The sequence below is a fragment of the Vitis vinifera genome, chromosome 18 (genome assembly GCF_030704535.1).
Source record: "Vitis vinifera cultivar Pinot Noir 40024 chromosome 18, ASM3070453v1".
Classification (NCBI taxonomy): Eukaryota; Viridiplantae; Streptophyta; class Magnoliopsida; order Vitales; family Vitaceae; genus Vitis; species Vitis vinifera.
The window spans coordinates 9,658,961-9,675,746 of NC_081822.1; the positions used below are offsets into that span (position 1 = coordinate 9,658,961).

Genomic DNA, 16,786 nt, shown 5'->3' on the forward strand with positions numbered 1-16,786 from the left:
TTTCAATCTTCAAATGATGGATTCTGAATGCCATGCTTGGCATGTACTGATGCTATTGGACTCTATCGAAATAATTTTGAGTCTAGAGATTTCCTCATTACACGTACGCTCGAGCATTAAATCTGCTTTCTACCGTATTCTCCATGAAAATTTGAATAGGCATGCATAGTTGGCCACTTTGCAACAATGCAATTAATGCGATTTACAACTTGAAAAATAATGGCGGTTCGTGGAATGGTTCTTATTTCCAAGGGACATCAGCACGAGAGGCTTCAATTCAAAGGCATCCCCATGATAGCAACTCGGGAACGGTCAAGTTGAATCTCAACCTTTAAAACCATAATGGATGCAGGTGAGTTGAGCGGTCCGGATTTGGGAAGGGCAATCAGTCGATAGAGAGGCAGGGCAAGGTGGCCCATCTGGTCTCCGATGGAGACCAAGGATGTTTCTAATGCGCTGAATGTGTACGTATTCTCTTTTTCCAGGCGGGCCAAAAGGGCAGGGCTAAAAAATCCATCTGAAGTGTTGGGTCCAAGAGCGTCCTCTAGCTGGGGACAGAGGGGTGGTTTTGCAGTTTGGTAATGCAGCAAAGGTGCAGAAAGTTAAGAGTGATTGGTCCATCATCATTATGATTTGTCGCTTGTCCGGAGAAAGTCCACCAACAGATAATTGAAGCGCGAAAAGGGTTTTGACAAATTAGGATCCTCAGAATTTTAGGTACTCCCTACCACTTTCAGGCTCCTCATCATTCTAAAGATTCTGGACAAATGTCCCTTCCATCTCACTATCCATTTCCCACTACAAATGCTTGGGCCACTTTTCATCTTTCTTTGTACAATCTTACGTTATTCTAGGCTTTTCTTCTAGTGCTTAAACCCCTTTTGGAATTGACTAATGCCATTTTTTTCATTTCATTTTGTTGTATTATCATTACTTAGATCTCCCACATCTCTGATAGCCCGTCATGAGTAGTCCAGCTTTCTGATTGAATAATCAGGCTGTCTTTCTCGCCGTGATGATGTTAGAACATGAGTTTGCCATGGGTCACAGTACAGCTTATGATGCCTTGTTCCACCGACATCCTCCACCATATATTTTCCTATTGTTTTCCCTTTTCTTTGTTTTTTAAGATGATGGATCTCCATCCCAATTTCTAAGTCAGTTCCTACGTTCTTCCGATAATTTTCTGCTTAATTTGCTGTTTGAGTTGCATTTTCAAGAGTTCCAATTTGATTGGAGGTTGAGCTTTTTTCTTTTCGATTTTTGAATGACTGGAAGCCTTTACTAAAATCAATTGCTTTGATTTTTCTCTTTCCAAAACCTCCCTTTCTCAACCAAGCATTTGAAAGAAAAAGTTCATTAGTACTCTAATTACTCTAGTTCTCCGTACTGAATCCGAATTTATTGGAATCCATTAGTTGACTCATCATAGAACTTGTTGTGGGATAAGACTGCAATGTGGCCATCTTATGTCTTTTGTTACCGTGTAATTATGCGGAGGGCCTTTCAAATATAACTTCATTGGCCTTGTATTTGTGCGATGCGGCATGGGCTATGGATAAACATAACAAAACCAAAAATCACTATGATTGTGTTACATAAATGCGATTGTCCTATGCTTAGTTAGTGGTGCTAAAGCCCTTCCCTATGTGGCCAAAAAATTGAAATATGTTTTATATAACTATCTATTTGGCTTGCCATATAGGGGTGAAGTTAGGAGTTAAATTGATGTTTGGAAGGGAAGGGTACTTTGGATGGGGTCGTGTCTCACTTAAGATGGTAGGATTGGATATCTTCTGTATATATGTACATGACATAATTCACTATGTTTTAAGTATATATAATATTAATTCAACACGCCCATATAAAGTAGCAAGTCTTCAAAATTACCAAAATTGATGATGATGATGATAATCATACAATAAGGACAAGTTGTCTCCACTCATTACTTTGACAGCTGTCTTGAAAAATCACCAGACTCATCTAACATGCAATCAAAAGATTCAAAACACAAAAATAAGAAAAATCACTAGAGTGTAGGAGGACCCATGAACCAAAACAAACATTTTGTGTTTTATATATATTCAAAACTTTGGAAGACAGAATGGAACAAAAATTTGGGAGCCGACCATAGATCAACAACATTCTTTATCAGTTAAGCGCCAGCTCTACTTGTAACATTTGTTAGCAGATATGGCAAACATGTATGGGCTTTGAAAGTTTGAAACCGAATAGAAATTTTGAATATACCTCTGAGTAATGGACCCTGCAATAATGCCCACTATTCATTTCATTCTTTTAAGTTGTCAAATTCAGCTAGCAGCTTAAATCTTGGACCATCTCCTCCAGGTCGATCGTGGGCCTTCACCAACACCATCTTCAAATATTTTGTTTTGAGTTGAATAATTTTTGAAATGATTTCTGGGAAAAATTTGCAATCAGCCCAGCCCCTCTTGTTCACGTCATGAAAGTATAAAAAAAAGAAAAAAAAGAAAAGAAAATATTTTGTGCATTTTTTTACTATTAAAAATATAAAAGAAAATCACACATAATTTAAATTAGTTAAAAACTTATATATATTTAAATTATTTAATCTTTAAATAAAAAAATCAAAATAAATTCAAAGGAATTTGAGCTAACATTAAAAATAATTTATTGTTTTTAAATTAATTAATTAATTTTTTATATTTTTCTTTTAAACTTTCCTTAAAGCTTTTCTAAGAACCAAACATTACTAAGTGTTCAGGGAGCAACTCAAGACCCTAACCATGATCATACAGTTTTTAAGTTTGTGATTCAAGATGGCAGACACCAAATTGGCCAAATAAATTAAACCCAGTCAACATGGCCTTTAGTGGTGGCCGTGGATTCATCACCATGAATCATATTAGCGGCAGTCAAAGGGCCACGGGCGACGGGCCACCACCAGCAAAACACTTTCCTGTGGAACGCATTTTAAAGTATCCCTTATGTACTGTGAACAGATTGAATGCGAAAAAGTAGTTCTTCTTTGATTCACCAAGACACCGATTTCTTTTTAACCATACGTGTAAGACTAATGGCTGAGCTGGACATGTTTCCGGATATTGTCCAGGGCACTAGATATGCACTCATGGCTTGAATGAATCAATGATGCATCCAGGTTTCTACAGCAACTTTTATGCAGTACAGATGATGCATTATATTATAAACCATGGACTTGGAGCACTATGCCTTTGAAAGGTGGCAAAGTGGCATGATCTGTACTTCATAATTAACTGATGCTCGACAACCAGATTTCACTACACAAGAAAACACCTCAAGCATATAACGAATCTATAAACCTAATAAATATATGTAGAGTCAACTTATATATGAGTCCCTTTATCATATTTCTTTGTCATACCTAAAATGTTAGTGGCGTGTAAGCATATATACATACACGAAAGAGTTGACTTATCTCATCCCTCTGTCATTGGTAATATATATGAGGTCAATCTCAACATCATAGGCGTCCAAGTAGCTTCCTGCTACTCAAGATAAGACGAAACAGACAAAGCATGCTTTACATAAATGGAGAGCTATCGAGTTTCTTCCACCAACCGCTATAATGTAGGGAGGAACAAAATCTATGGTCAGAGAAATTTTAATGATGGTGGCTAGATAATTCTTTTATTTAATTTGGCATGGCATGGATTTTTAAGATAGAACTGAATAAGCAACTGGCCTGTAGTATATATCCGTCATATGTAACCATAGTGATATAAATAAGTAGACAAGGGCAATGCAAACCATGCCCCTTTACCAAACCGTGAGGCTAGCTTTTGGTGTGCGGCATGCTGTCTATTAGGTTTACCTACTGTTGGAATGGGCTTATAAATTAACATGCATGCCTGTTCGTCACGGCCATCAACAATGGATCCTGCTCTACATTTGCCTGCATTTTTTGTGTTTCTTTCTTTAATCTATGTCTTCTATGCAATGCTTGGAAGGAAAAAGATAATAAAAAGTAGTAAGAGCAGGGACGCTCCCGAACCAGGTGGTGCATGGCCAATTATTGGCCACCTCCATCTACTAGGAGGAGGTGATCAGCTTCTTTACCGTACACTTGGAGCCATGGCTGATAAGTATGGTCCGGCATTCAATATCCGCCTCGGCAGTCGCCGTGCTTTTGTGGTGAGTAGTTGGGAAGTAGCGAAGGAATGCTTCACCATTAATGACAAAGCACTTGCTACGCGTCCCACTACAGTAGCCGCAAAGCACATGGGCTACAACTATGCGGTATTTGGTTTTGCACCCTACAGCCCTTTCTGGCGTGAGATGCGGAAGATTGCAACACTTGAACTTCTTTCAAATCGTCGGCTTGAGATTCTAAAGCATGTTCGAACTTCAGAAGTTGACATGGGGATTAGGGAACTGTACGGTTTGTGGGTCAAAAACAGCTCCCGTCCATTGCTTGTTGAACTTAATCGATGGTTGGAAGATATGACACTTAACGTGATTGTTAGAATGGTGGCTGGAAAAAGATACTTTGGTGCTGCCGCTGCCTCCGACAGCAGTGAGGCAAGACGGTGCCAGAAAGCAATTAGCCAATTCTTTCGTCTAATCGGCATTTTTGTGGTTTCAGATGCACTTCCATTTCTATGGTGGCTGGATTTGCAGGGGCATGAGAGGGCAATGAAGACGACGGCCAAAGAATTGGATTCCATACTTGAAGGCTGGCTTGAGGAGCATCGCCAAAGAAGAGTTTCTAGTCTGATCAAGGCCGAGGGTGAGCAAGACTTCATTGACGTCATGTTGTCCCTTCAGGAGGAAGGGCGCCTCTCTGGTTTTCAGTATGATTCCGAAACAAGCATCAAGTCCACTTGCCTGGTATGCTTTTAACACCCAAACCATGAATACGGAGTAGAATTTGTGAAAAATTGAGGACTAATGCTGTTGCTTGGGCACAGAAGTTAGCTTTTTCAAATTGATCTCTACAATAATAACACCCAATTTTGTATTAGAAGAAAAAGAAACCATACTGGATATCTTTGAATATAATGGTGGCTACGCAGGCACTAATCCTAGGTGGCAGTGACACCACAGCAGGCACACTGACGTGGGCCATTTCTTTACTCCTGAACAATCGCCACGCCTTGAAAAAGGCACAAGAAGAACTAGATCTGTGTGTTGGCATGGAAAGGCAAGTGGAAGAGTCAGACGTTAAAAACCTTGTGTATCTTCAAGCAATCATCAAGGAGACCCTTCGCCTCTACCCAGCAGGTCCCCTACTAGGACCCCGAGAGGCGTTGGACGATTGCACAGTCGCTGGCTACAATGTCCCTGCTGGCACTCGCTTAATAGTGAACATATGGAAGCTTCAAAGGGATCCAAGTGTTTGGACAAATCCTTGTGCTTTCCAACCGGAGAGATTTCTCAATGCTCATGCTGATGTTGATGTTAAAGGCCAACAATTTGAACTGATGCCTTTTGGGTCTGGCAGAAGATCGTGCCCTGGAGTTTCATTTGCACTCCAAGTCCTGCACTTGACCCTCGCACGACTCCTTCATGCATTTGAATTGTCAACGCCAGTGGATCAGCCGGTCGACATGACTGAGAGCTCGGGTTTAACCATTCCAAAAGCAACCCCATTAGAGGTCCTCTTGACTCCACGCCTGAACTCCAAGCTCTATGCTTTTTAAGAAGCGTGTATTGATCAATAACATCGAGTGTGGGGAGGTCAAGGGAATTGCTAGATGGTTTACGCTTGTCCGGGAGCTTTTATTTTACATGTTGCATACATATATACTTAAATAATTAAGTGAATAACATGCCAAAATCATGCTTAATTAATAATGCCACTGACAAAAAACTTGCTCAGGCCATGATTCTAAACTTGAATGGCCGTGTGGTTCAATGGTCAATTTATGATTCAAATAAGGTGCTTGCGAATCAATTATGAATGGATTATACGTTGGGCAAAAGGCTGATGAAGTATTAGCATATTCCAATTCTATATCTAGTTCCTTGATTTGTACAAGTATTACAAGCTAAATTCGAGGAAAATGGATTTAGCAATTTCAAACACCTTGAATCGTCTAACTATCACGCATAAGCTTAGAAAACACCTAAATATTAAGCTTGTTGCCTTCATCTCTTTTTTTTTTTATTAATTGTTTTCTATATTGGTTATTTTTATGTACATAATTTTTGTTTGTTATTATCATGTATTTGTTATAAAAAAAAGTTTTAATTAAGCAACATATTCTTATTTATTTGTTATTTTTATGTAATGCTTATTCTAGATTGTTCCAATCAAAAGAAAGTTAATGCTAGCGTTGATATAGTGAAGAGAGCTTTTAAATGCATCAACCTAAACTGTCCCTGCATCCACATTTTTCTTTTTTAAAAAAAAGAAAATAATTTTGTACATTTAATACCCAAAATACCCTCTCTTCAACTACCCCTCCAAAACTCTAATATTTTTCTTATATGTTTTCTTTTCTTCTGGTTTTCTTCTTTTATTTTCTCCCCCTATGGTAGGGGCTGAAGAGTACAGACTAGTCGACAGTGATCGCTGCAACACCTAGCGACGACCAGCAGAGGCGCCTGGCAACGATTTGAGGATGAAAATGAACGGGGAAAAAAAAAGGAATAAAATAAAAGAAAAAGGAGGAAGAAATGGATTATTAAAGATGAAGGTAATTTGCCAACTTTTTATATGAATTTTATTTTAGAAAGAGGGATGAAAATGCAATTTCTAAATTAATATTTTATTATCAATTTTGAGAGTGTAATTAATTATTTATTAAAAATAGTCAATCTCATGTAAATATAAATAAAGTAAAACGTACCAATAAATATTATTAAATAATCCATTAATTATAAAAAAAAGGTATGCAGTTTTACTTAATTGGATATACTTACTGCTTAATGTTTTATCTCATTAATATCTACATTCATTTTTCATATTTTTGACACACTATTCTTTACTCCTTAGTGAATCCTTTAAAATCTCGAAAAGACTTCTTTTCTACGTTGAAGTCAAAAGTTATTTTTAAGAAAGATTTCCAAAGTTTGAAAGGTAGAGGATCATAAAAGTTTACATTTGTTTTTTAAAATTATAGAGAGTTTTCTAATTCTAAGATATTGAAAAATTCTTTTTAAAATCAAATACAAATTTAAAGATAAACACAATTTTAAAACTTATTAAAAAATATTTTAATATTTTTTTAGAATCAAACACAAATTTAGAGATAAACATAATTTTAAAATTTTGAAACTTATCAAAAATATTTTTAGAATTAAAAATATAATAGAAACCAAATTAGAAAATAGAAAGTATTCACTTTCTAATTCTTGTATTATTCATTAATTTTTTTTTACCAATCATAAATATATACTTACCTTAAATTTTAAGATTTCAGATAATATGTTGTCTTGAAATAGATAAGACCCAAGAAAATAGTTTGCATCTAATTAATAAAAAAGTAACAATATTATTAATTAGATAAAATACACTAACACCAACAAATATATTTCCTTTATATAAAAATTTATTTTGTTACTAGAATATTTTTAAGTGATTATTTTGTCTTCACTGTTCATGTCTTAAAAAAAAAAAAAAGTTAATTCATACTGCATATAAACGTTATTTTGTTACTAAAATGTCTTAAAGTGATTATAATGCCTTTAGTGTTTATGTGTTCAGAAAATTTAAAAAGAAAAAAAATTGTTTCTGTTGACATTAAAATGTTTAGGTAAATTAAATAGGAGTCCCAAAAAAGAACACAAATGCAAAATTATTAAAAATCCTTTGGTACATTCTTTATTAGTTTGCCGTTCATTTTATTTTAATATTCTAATTTTCTTTTATATAAAATAGGAATATACGAAATATTGAATATTGAAATATAATTAATTTATTAAATAAAAAAATAAATTTTTAAATGCTAGAAAAAAATATTTACGTGAATTTCGGAGAATTAATTAACAATTAGTTTTTGCATAAAACTAGTAAATAATAGTAATTTGTTCAATTAATTTTTTTATAATAAATACATGATAACTAATTTTTTTTTAACGAATTATAGGCGGTTGACATGAATTGATTTTATGATAAATTTAATTATCTAAATTATTATATCACACTGCAATAAAATAATTCTTTTATTTTATTTTTTATAATGTAGTTTTATATTTTAATTATCTTTATTATCAGTAAATTCAAATCTTATTAAAAAAAATAAATGTTTCTATTTTATACATAAATTATTTTTTTTATTAAATCAAATTTAAATATAATTAAATATTTTTGAAATTAATTTTCAATTTTGATTAAATATTTTATAATAAACATATCCATTCATGCATTTCTTGATTTTATTTATTTATTTATTTATAAGTTATGTAAATGTAAATCATGGTCGAGTTTTTTTAGTTTTAGAAAAAATAATAAAAATGCATTTCATTGCTGTGGATTTATATAAATTACAAAAAAAAAAAAAGAAAAAAAAAAGAAGAGAAATCTACATATAGCTGCATTTGTGTTTGTCATGGAAAATATATGAAAAATATTGCTAGAGTTTATAATGTAAAAGAAAATGCAAATGTGAAACGCAAAGCATATAAGCTATTTTAGGGTAAAATCCATGAATGACCAAATGGTCCAAAAAAAAGATCAAATTGGAAATACGATCGGTCAACGGTTGAATCGATTGGTGCAAGCCAATTTTCAAAACCATGAAAATTTTAATATATGACTTAAGCATGTAAGTTTGAAATAACAATGAGTAAAAAATAAATTATAGAATCGCTTTAGATGAAAAAATATTTTAATAATTATAAATTTTTGTGAAATGGATATGATTTATTAAGATAATTTAAAAAAGTAATAAATAAAATTTCATATTAATTTTTATTTAAAATATTTTATTTATAAGAATAAAATATCTTAAGATAATTATGAGGGTAGGTAGAAGATGCTATTTTTATGAGAAGCATAATATGATGTGTTTTGCATTAGAAAGTCAAACTCATCCACACAAATGTCCATGTCTATGAAACACATTCGACCGAACATTATTTTCAAATTCGGACATTATTTTCAAACCCAACCTATATAAGGTATGTTTTTTTTTTTAAAATTATTAAATAGTAGTATTTTGGTTCAAAACTCACGTGGGAAGAAGACTAGAGGGCGAACATTTTTGTTGCGAAGCTATACGGAATAAAATTTATTCAGAAGCCGGTCAAAACTCAAATTTATCTGCGGAACTTTTGTACTTATCTTTTGACAATTGGAATGCTTCCCTACAAATTAACTAAATTAATAGTCTCCTTGCTTTATCAGAAGCGAAGGAAAAAGTAGGACTCATGCATCGTACAACACAAATAGACAGATCTTTAGTCATAGATGGTGCATGCCGTAAAGTAGCCGTCTTGAGCTTGGTAAGAAACCAAGCTATTAAAACTTGACTTGAACTGTTCATTCTCAAGGGGGTAAGTGCCAGCCAGGGTTCAAATTTTATGATGCGGGCATGCAAGACTTGTACCAATCCGCCGTTCTAAGAATAGAATGTAGAAGACACCGAGCACCTCCTGCATGCATCTTGTGGCGGTGTGGACACGCATCCCAAGGCGAAGCTGTTCTCTACGACCTTAAGGATAAATTTAGTAATTGTTTTAAAAAATAGTTTTTTGAGGCCAATTTTTTAAAATAAAAATCTGTTAAAAAACCTAAAATATAACATGTTTTTAACATTTTTAAATATATTTTAAAAATATTTTTTATATTTATTATTGTATTTTTAATTCTTGTATTTGTATAATTATTTTTTAAAATAATCATTAAAAAACAAATGAAAACAGATAAAAATTATTTTTTTAAAATATTCTATTTTATGTTATTAATAACATATATACGAGGACTTTTAATAATCAAAAGTTTTTTTTTTATATTTTTTGTTTTGAAGAACAAAAAGCCTGCTAAAAAAAACAGTTGCCATAACTTTTTTCCGATCTGTAGTGATCCTAGGAAGGCTGTTTTCTAAATATAGTATTATAATAAAAAAAAATGTGGTCATAGTAAGAAAATAACGTTTGGACATGTCCCTGGTATTATGCATATATATGTATGCTTGAACAGGGAAGCTACCCACAGTTTAACCACAGTAATCCAATAGCGACAATCTAAGCTACCATGGATTTCCTTCTCCAATGCCTAAACCCTGCCATGGTTGGAGCATTTGCAATACTTGTCCTCTCCTACTACCTGTTATTATGGCGGTCTGGAGCTGGTAAGGGCAGAATGGCACCTGAAGCTGCTGGTGCATGGCCCATAATAGGTCACCTACACCTCCTAGGTGGGTCTAAGAATTTGCCCCACTTACTTTTGGGAACCATGGCCGACAAGTATGGAGCAGTATTCAGCGTTCGGCTGGGATTGAAAAGAGCTGTGGTGGTGAGTAGTTGGCAGATGGCCAAGGAATGCTTCACCACCCATGACCTGGCTCTGGCCTCCCGTCCTCAACTTGTAATCTCCAAACAATTGGGATATAACGATGCCATGTTTGCTTTCTCTCCTCACGGTGCATACTGGCGGGAAGTGCGGAAGATAGCCACTCTAGAGCTCCTCTCGAACCGCCGGCTAGAGTTGCTGAAGAACGTCCGAATCTCAGAGGTGGAGACATGCATGAAGGAACTATACAAGCTTTGGGCCGAGAAGAAAAACGAGGCAGGCGTTGTTTTGGTGGACATGAAGCAATGGTTTGGGGACTTGACTCTGAACGTGATTCTTATGATGGTTGTTGGAAAACGATATTTCGGTTATACAGCCGAAAGTCAAGAGAAAGAGACCCAGCGGTGCCAGAAATCGATTAGGGAATTCTTTCGTTTGTTGGGTCTCTTTGTGGTGTCGGATGCCCTTCCTTTTCTTGGCTGGCTTGACGTGGGTGGACATCTGAAAGCCACGAAGAAGACTGCAAAAGAAATGGATGGTATTGCTCAGGAATGGTTAGAGGAACACCGACGGCGAAAAGATTCGGGTGAAGCTAGTGGTAACCAGGACTTAATGGACGTGATGCTGTCCATTCTGGCTGGCACGGACCCTACCGGCTATGATGCCGACACAATCAACAAAGCCACATCCCTGGTATGCACATTATTCCTCGAGCACCTTTATATGCTACTAAAAAAAATGACATTCTTCTTAAGTCATAATTCATGCTTTATCCTCTTTAGTCGGGACTCTCAGACTCTCGAGAGTACTCACACCTTCGATGGAATAACTTTCTGTTGCTGGTTGAAGCTAGTCAAAGTCAATACTTTTTAAAAGATAATATTAGATTTATAAAAGTTTTATCAATTATGAAAGAATTTTTTGCATCAGCGAAAATAGAATTTTTTTACTTAAAAATAAAACGTTTTTGATTTCATAATGTGTTTTATTATACGTTGTTATTTGTCAAAAGAGTAACATGAGCAGCTTCGACAAGCAATTATAACGAAATACAACCCACCTGAGAATCTGAGCGTAACTAGAATTATGTCGAACCTCTGGCTTGGGTGTTTGGGCTGGGCAGGTAATAATCCAACTCTCCTCTGGGTGGCTGGGCCATTCTCGTCAGAAGATCATGAAAGTGTGTTCTTTATTCCTCATGGTTTGAGGCCTCATTGACTGGGCTTCTTGATCTTGAGTTGGTTACACAATTACGCCTTTCAAAGACTCTTCGTCATAATAAATACAGTGGCTTTCCCTTGTAAATTTAAGGATTTTTATATTTTATTTTTTATTTTAATTTTGAAGCCTAACATGAAGTTTTATAAAATGCTAAATTTGTGAGCGAGTTTCAAATTCAAGCTACTTTTGATCGACGGACACTAAACTCTATGTCTAGAATCAGACTCCTATCTGTTCGTGCCCCTTAGACATAAGGACACTCACTCTTGAAAAAATAAAAAAATAAATTGGAGCCTTTTTCCCCTTTAATCCTGTTAGTAGTTTTAATTTTATTAACATTAGTTAATGTTTTGTACTTGGCAGATTTTGATTGCAGGAGGCAGTGACACTACATCTGTTACTCTAACATGGGTGATCTCACTTTTATTGAATAATCCATGTATGTTAAGAAAAGCCCAAGAAGAATTGGACACTCATGTTGGTAAAGGGAGACTGGTAAATGAAGTGGATTTAAGCAAGTTGGTCTACCTCCAAGCAATTGTTAAAGAGACATTGAGGTTATATCCCGCACTTCCACTTTCAGGACCACGCCAATTTAACCAAGATTCCATTTTAGGTGGTTATCGTATCCCAAATGGCACTCGTCTTGTATTGAACCTCACTAAGATCCAAAGAGACCCAAGTGTATGGTTGAATCCAACAGAGTTTCAACCAGAGAGATTCCTCACTACTCACAAAGACGTTGATATGAGGGGCAAAAATTTTGAGTTTACACCATTTGGTGGTGGAAGAAGAATTTGCCCTGGTGCAACTTTTGCCCTTCAAGTGCTACACTTAACATTAGCCAATTTCCTACACAAATTTCAACTTTCGACTCCATCAAATGCAACAGTTGATATGAGCGAGAGCCTTGGGATAACAAACATCAAATCCACTCCACTTGAAGTTCTCATCTCGCCACGTCTGTCTTCTTGTGATCTTTATGAGTAAAACCAATGAATGTTGAGAGAGACTATTTCAAGAAACCTAGTATTATATTATAGGAAATAAAAATACAAATAAAATTTGTACATGTGGTACAAGTTTAAAATAATAACTAATGAGTACGGTACTTTTTTAATTTTGTCTTAGCTTGAATTTTGGTGTTTTTTTTTTTGTTTTCTCCTTGTAGAAGAAAAAGTGGCATATAACATTTTTCTTCCTCTATAGATAGTGAAAAATAAGTATGCAATTGACCATATGCATACGTGTGCAATAGACTTAATGAGTTGCAAGTTGATAATTGGTTTGTCTTTTGGTAGATTTTAGTTGCCTTCTTGTACATCATTAAAGTAGAAGATAAAGACGAAAATTATAACTTCACCCATTCCCATTGTAGAACGTTGGGCTATCAGTTTGATTTTCAACGTCAAAATCAAATTGAATCAATCCAATTAATTTTTATGCATTAAAAATCAATTTAATTGAATTTAAAGAAGAAAATGGTTGGTTCGGTTTGACTCACAATAATTGATTCGTCGGTTTATTTTGTTTTAATTTGTTTTGGTTTGTTGTAACAATAAAAATCATTTTTTTTTGGTTAATTTGGACTAAAAAAAAAAAAACCATGATTAGATAAAAGCTATAAATGTGCATATGAAGTTGTATCGAATGTGAAAGCTTTTCATCAAATTAATAATATAACCAATACTCATATTATTGATGTAAATATAGAACTTTTAGATAAGTTCAATTTGTTTTACTATTGATTTTTTAAATAGGTAACCAAATTGGTCTAATTCAATTTTATATTTTAAAACCCAATATTATTAAAAGAAAAATTGCTAAAAATTAGTGGATTAGGGTTAGTTCATTGATTCTGTCTACACCCCAAAAAGAAGAGTGTCCACTTCGTATTGTCAACTTTGTGTGCTTATAAGTTACAATTTTGCACCATGAGATTCACATTTGTACTTATTATTGCCAATTTTGTGTGGTCATAAGTTATAATTTTACCCCACTAGATTCACATTTGTTGGCATCATAATTGACTTTCTACATCCATGCATTCATGAATCATTACAATTCAATACTGTATTACCATTTTGGCGCTAAACAAGAAGACTCGTCTTTAAAGTACTCAAGCAAATCCTCACAAATTTTAATCATTTTTCAATTTAGATGAATGGGAGCAACAACACTAGAACAATGAAGTAGATGATGAAATAAAATAAAAAACAAAGATAGTATACAAACTCTAATTTTATTGGTTTGTCATAGTCTTGACTTATATGCACTCTCCTCAAACTTTAAAATTCTGCTAACTTGTTAGAGGTTGTTCGTGCTTCCTTGATAGCAGCAAAAACACCGATATCTTATTGGGGAGGAGCAATCACATCTGCCGTATACTTGATCAATCGGGTACCTTCCAGCTCAATTAACTTCCAAACACCTCTCCAAGCTCTTATTAATGTCGTAGTTGGCCCAACTATCCCAAATCTACCTTCTCGTGTTTTTGGTTGTGTGGCATTTGTGCATCTACACAAACACCAACGCACCAAGTTAACTTCTCATGCATTACAATGTGTGTTTGTTGGATATGCATTGCACAAAAAGGGATATCGATGTTACTATCCTCCAACTCGACAAATGTATATTACAATGGATGTGGTGTTTCATGAAGATTCGATGTATTTTTCATCTGAGTTTGAACTTCAGGGGGAGTACCATAAGGAAATTCAGACTCTCGATTATGATTATCATATCTCTGAGGAGAATGAATCTGGACAATCTGAACTAGTGAACCAAGAAGCGGGTGAGTTGGATATGAGTGGTCAACAATTTAGGTCTGAAGATGTCTTCACTGAAATACCAAACCAATCGTCGTCTGTTGAAGGTGTTCTTAATTTGGAACCCGATCCATTCATGAAACGGTTACCACACCGTCATAATAGAGGTATCTTAAACCCACATATGAACCTGAATTGTCTACCAAACTCAAATATCCCATGAGCAACTATGTGTCTAACCATCGTTTGTCTGAATCAAATAAGTCATTTGTAAATCAATTATCTACTGTAGCTATTCCTAACAGTGTGCAGGAAGCCTTAGCTGATCCAAGGTGGAAAGCAGTTATGAATGAAGAGATGAAATCATTGCAGAAGAATGAAACATGGGAACTCGTAGAATGTCCACCAGGAAAGAAGCAAGTTGGGTGTCGTTGGATCTATACTGTAAAGTACAAGGCAGATGGTAGTATTGAACGATTTAAAGCAAGACTGGTAGCAAAAGGGTACACTCAAACTTATGGAATTGACTACACAGAGACATTTGCACCTGTAGCTAAGATCAACACAGTTCGAGTATTACTGTCTTTAGCTGCAAACCTAGATTGGCCGTTACAACAGTTCGATGTGAAAAATGCTTTTTTGCATGGTGAGTTATCTGAAGAAGTATATATGGATCTTCCACCAGGATGCATGGTGTCAGAAAAACAATGTTAGAAGGTGTGCAAATTGAAGAAGTCATTGTATGGGTTGAAGCAATCCCCGAGAGCATGGTTTGGAAGGTTCACAAAGTCAATGAGAGCTTTTAGCTATCATCAAAGTAATTCAGATCACACTTTGTTCCTGAAAAAGCAACATGGTAAGATTACCGCACTCATCGTATATGTGGATGACATGGTAGTTACAGGAAATGATCCTGAAGAAAGAAAAGCTCTGCAAAATTATCTATCTAGAGAATTCGAAATGAAAGATCTAGGTTATCTGAAATACTTTCTTGGGATTGAAGTTTCTCGATCAAGTGAAGAAATTTTTCTTTCTCAAAGAAAGTATGCCTTAGATCTTTTACAGGAGACTGGAATGTCGGGATGTCAACCTGTTAATACACCAATAGAAGAAGGTCTGAAATTGTGTGTTGAGTCTAATCAAGTATCAACTGATAAGAGAAGATATCAGAGACTTGTGGGGAGATTAATGTACTTAGCTCATACAAGACCAGATCTTGCTTATGCATTGAGTGTAGTGAGTCAATACATGCATAATCTTGGAGAGCAACATATGAATGCAGTTATGCGTATTTTGAGGTATTTGAAAAATGCTCATGGGAAGGGAATTTTGTTCGCTAAAAATGTTAATCATCAGAGTATAGAAGTATATACTGATGCTGATTGGGCCGGTGCAATGGATGATAGGCGATCTACATCTGGTTACTTTACCTTTGTAGGTGGTAATCTTGTGACATGGAAAAGTAAGAAGCAGAATGTCATCGCTCGTTCAAGTGCAGAAGCAGAATTTAGATGTATGACTCTAGGACTTTGTGAGACATTATGGCTAAGACTTCTCTTACAGGATTTAGGTTACCTATCTAGGCAACCAATCCGATTGTTTTGTGACAATAAAGCCGCATGTGATATTGCTCATAATCCAGTACAACATGATCGTACAAAGCATGTCGAGGTGGATAGATTCTTCATTAAGGAAAAGTTGGATGATAAGATTGTGGAATTGACTAAGATTCGATCAGAAGATCAATTGGCCGATATCCTCACCAAAGCTGTCTCATGTCAAGTGTTCTCAAAATTTTTAGACAAGTTGGGCATGTGTGACATATATACACCAACTTGAGGGGGAGTGTTGAGATATTAGGAATGCTTTCCGTATATCATTCTTTCCTTATATTATTTAGTGTTGAGATATTAGGAATGTTTAAATATTAGGAAAGTTGAGATATTAAGAATATTGAGATATTAGGAATATTGAGATATTAGGAAAGTTGAGAAATTAGGATATTAGTTGTTATTTCCTTATATCATTCCTTCCCATTCTTAGAATGGTGATTACCCTCTATATATACTTTATATATGAACGAATGAAAGTATGAATGGAAAAAACTACCATTTATCAATTTGAAGAGGTACAAGTTTAAAATAATAACTAATGAGTACGGTACTTTTTTAATTTTGTCTTAGCTTGAATTTTGGTGTTTTTTTTTTGTTTTCTCCTTGTAGAAGAAAAAGTGGCATATAACATTTTTCTTCCGGTATAGATAGTGAAAAATAAGTATGCACTTGACCATATGCATACATGTGCAATAGACTTAATGAGTTGCAAGTTGATAATTGGTCTGTCTTTTTGGTAGACTTTAGTTGCCTTCTTGTACATC

At 34.8% G+C, this 16,786-nt stretch overlaps 2 protein-coding genes across 2 annotated transcripts; both read left to right on the forward strand.

Annotated features, from left to right (window-relative positions):
* The first annotated feature begins 3,816 nt into the window (after window positions 1–3,816).
* On the forward strand, window positions 3,817–5,738 carry LOC100247206 (xanthotoxin 5-hydroxylase CYP82C4). The gene is made up of 2 exons (XM_002283995.4): window positions 3,817–4,851; window positions 5,037–5,738. The coding sequence occupies exons 1-2, from the start codon at window positions 3,865–3,867 to the stop codon at window positions 5,661–5,663; spliced, it is 1,614 nt and encodes a 537-aa protein (XP_002284031.2). The 5' UTR covers window positions 3,817–3,864; the 3' UTR covers window positions 5,664–5,738.
* Window positions 5,739–10,162: 4,424 nt separating this feature from the next.
* Window positions 10,163–12,648, forward strand: LOC100241969 (cytochrome P450 CYP82D47). The gene is made up of 2 exons (XM_002282097.4): window positions 10,163–11,113; window positions 12,005–12,648. Exons 1-2 carry the CDS (start codon window positions 10,163–10,165, stop codon window positions 12,629–12,631), a joined length of 1,578 nt encoding a protein of 525 aa, XP_002282133.3. The 3' UTR covers window positions 12,632–12,648.
* The last annotated feature ends 4,138 nt before the right edge of the window (window positions 12,649–16,786 follow it).

Coding starts and splice junctions, on each gene's coding strand:
- LOC100241969 (XM_002282097.4), top strand. CDS start 10,163: ATGGATTTCCTTCTCCAATGCCTAAACCCTGCCATGGTTGGAGCATTT. Junction 11,114..12,004: donor TCAACAAAGCCACATCCCTG/GTATGCACATTA, acceptor TGTACTTGGCAG/ATTTTGATTGCAGGAGGCAG.
- LOC100247206 (XM_002283995.4), top strand. CDS start 3,865: ATGCATGCCTGTTCGTCACGGCCATCAACAATGGATCCTGCTCTACAT. Junction 4,852..5,036: donor GCATCAAGTCCACTTGCCTG/GTATGCTTTTAA, acceptor GTGGCTACGCAG/GCACTAATCCTAGGTGGCAG.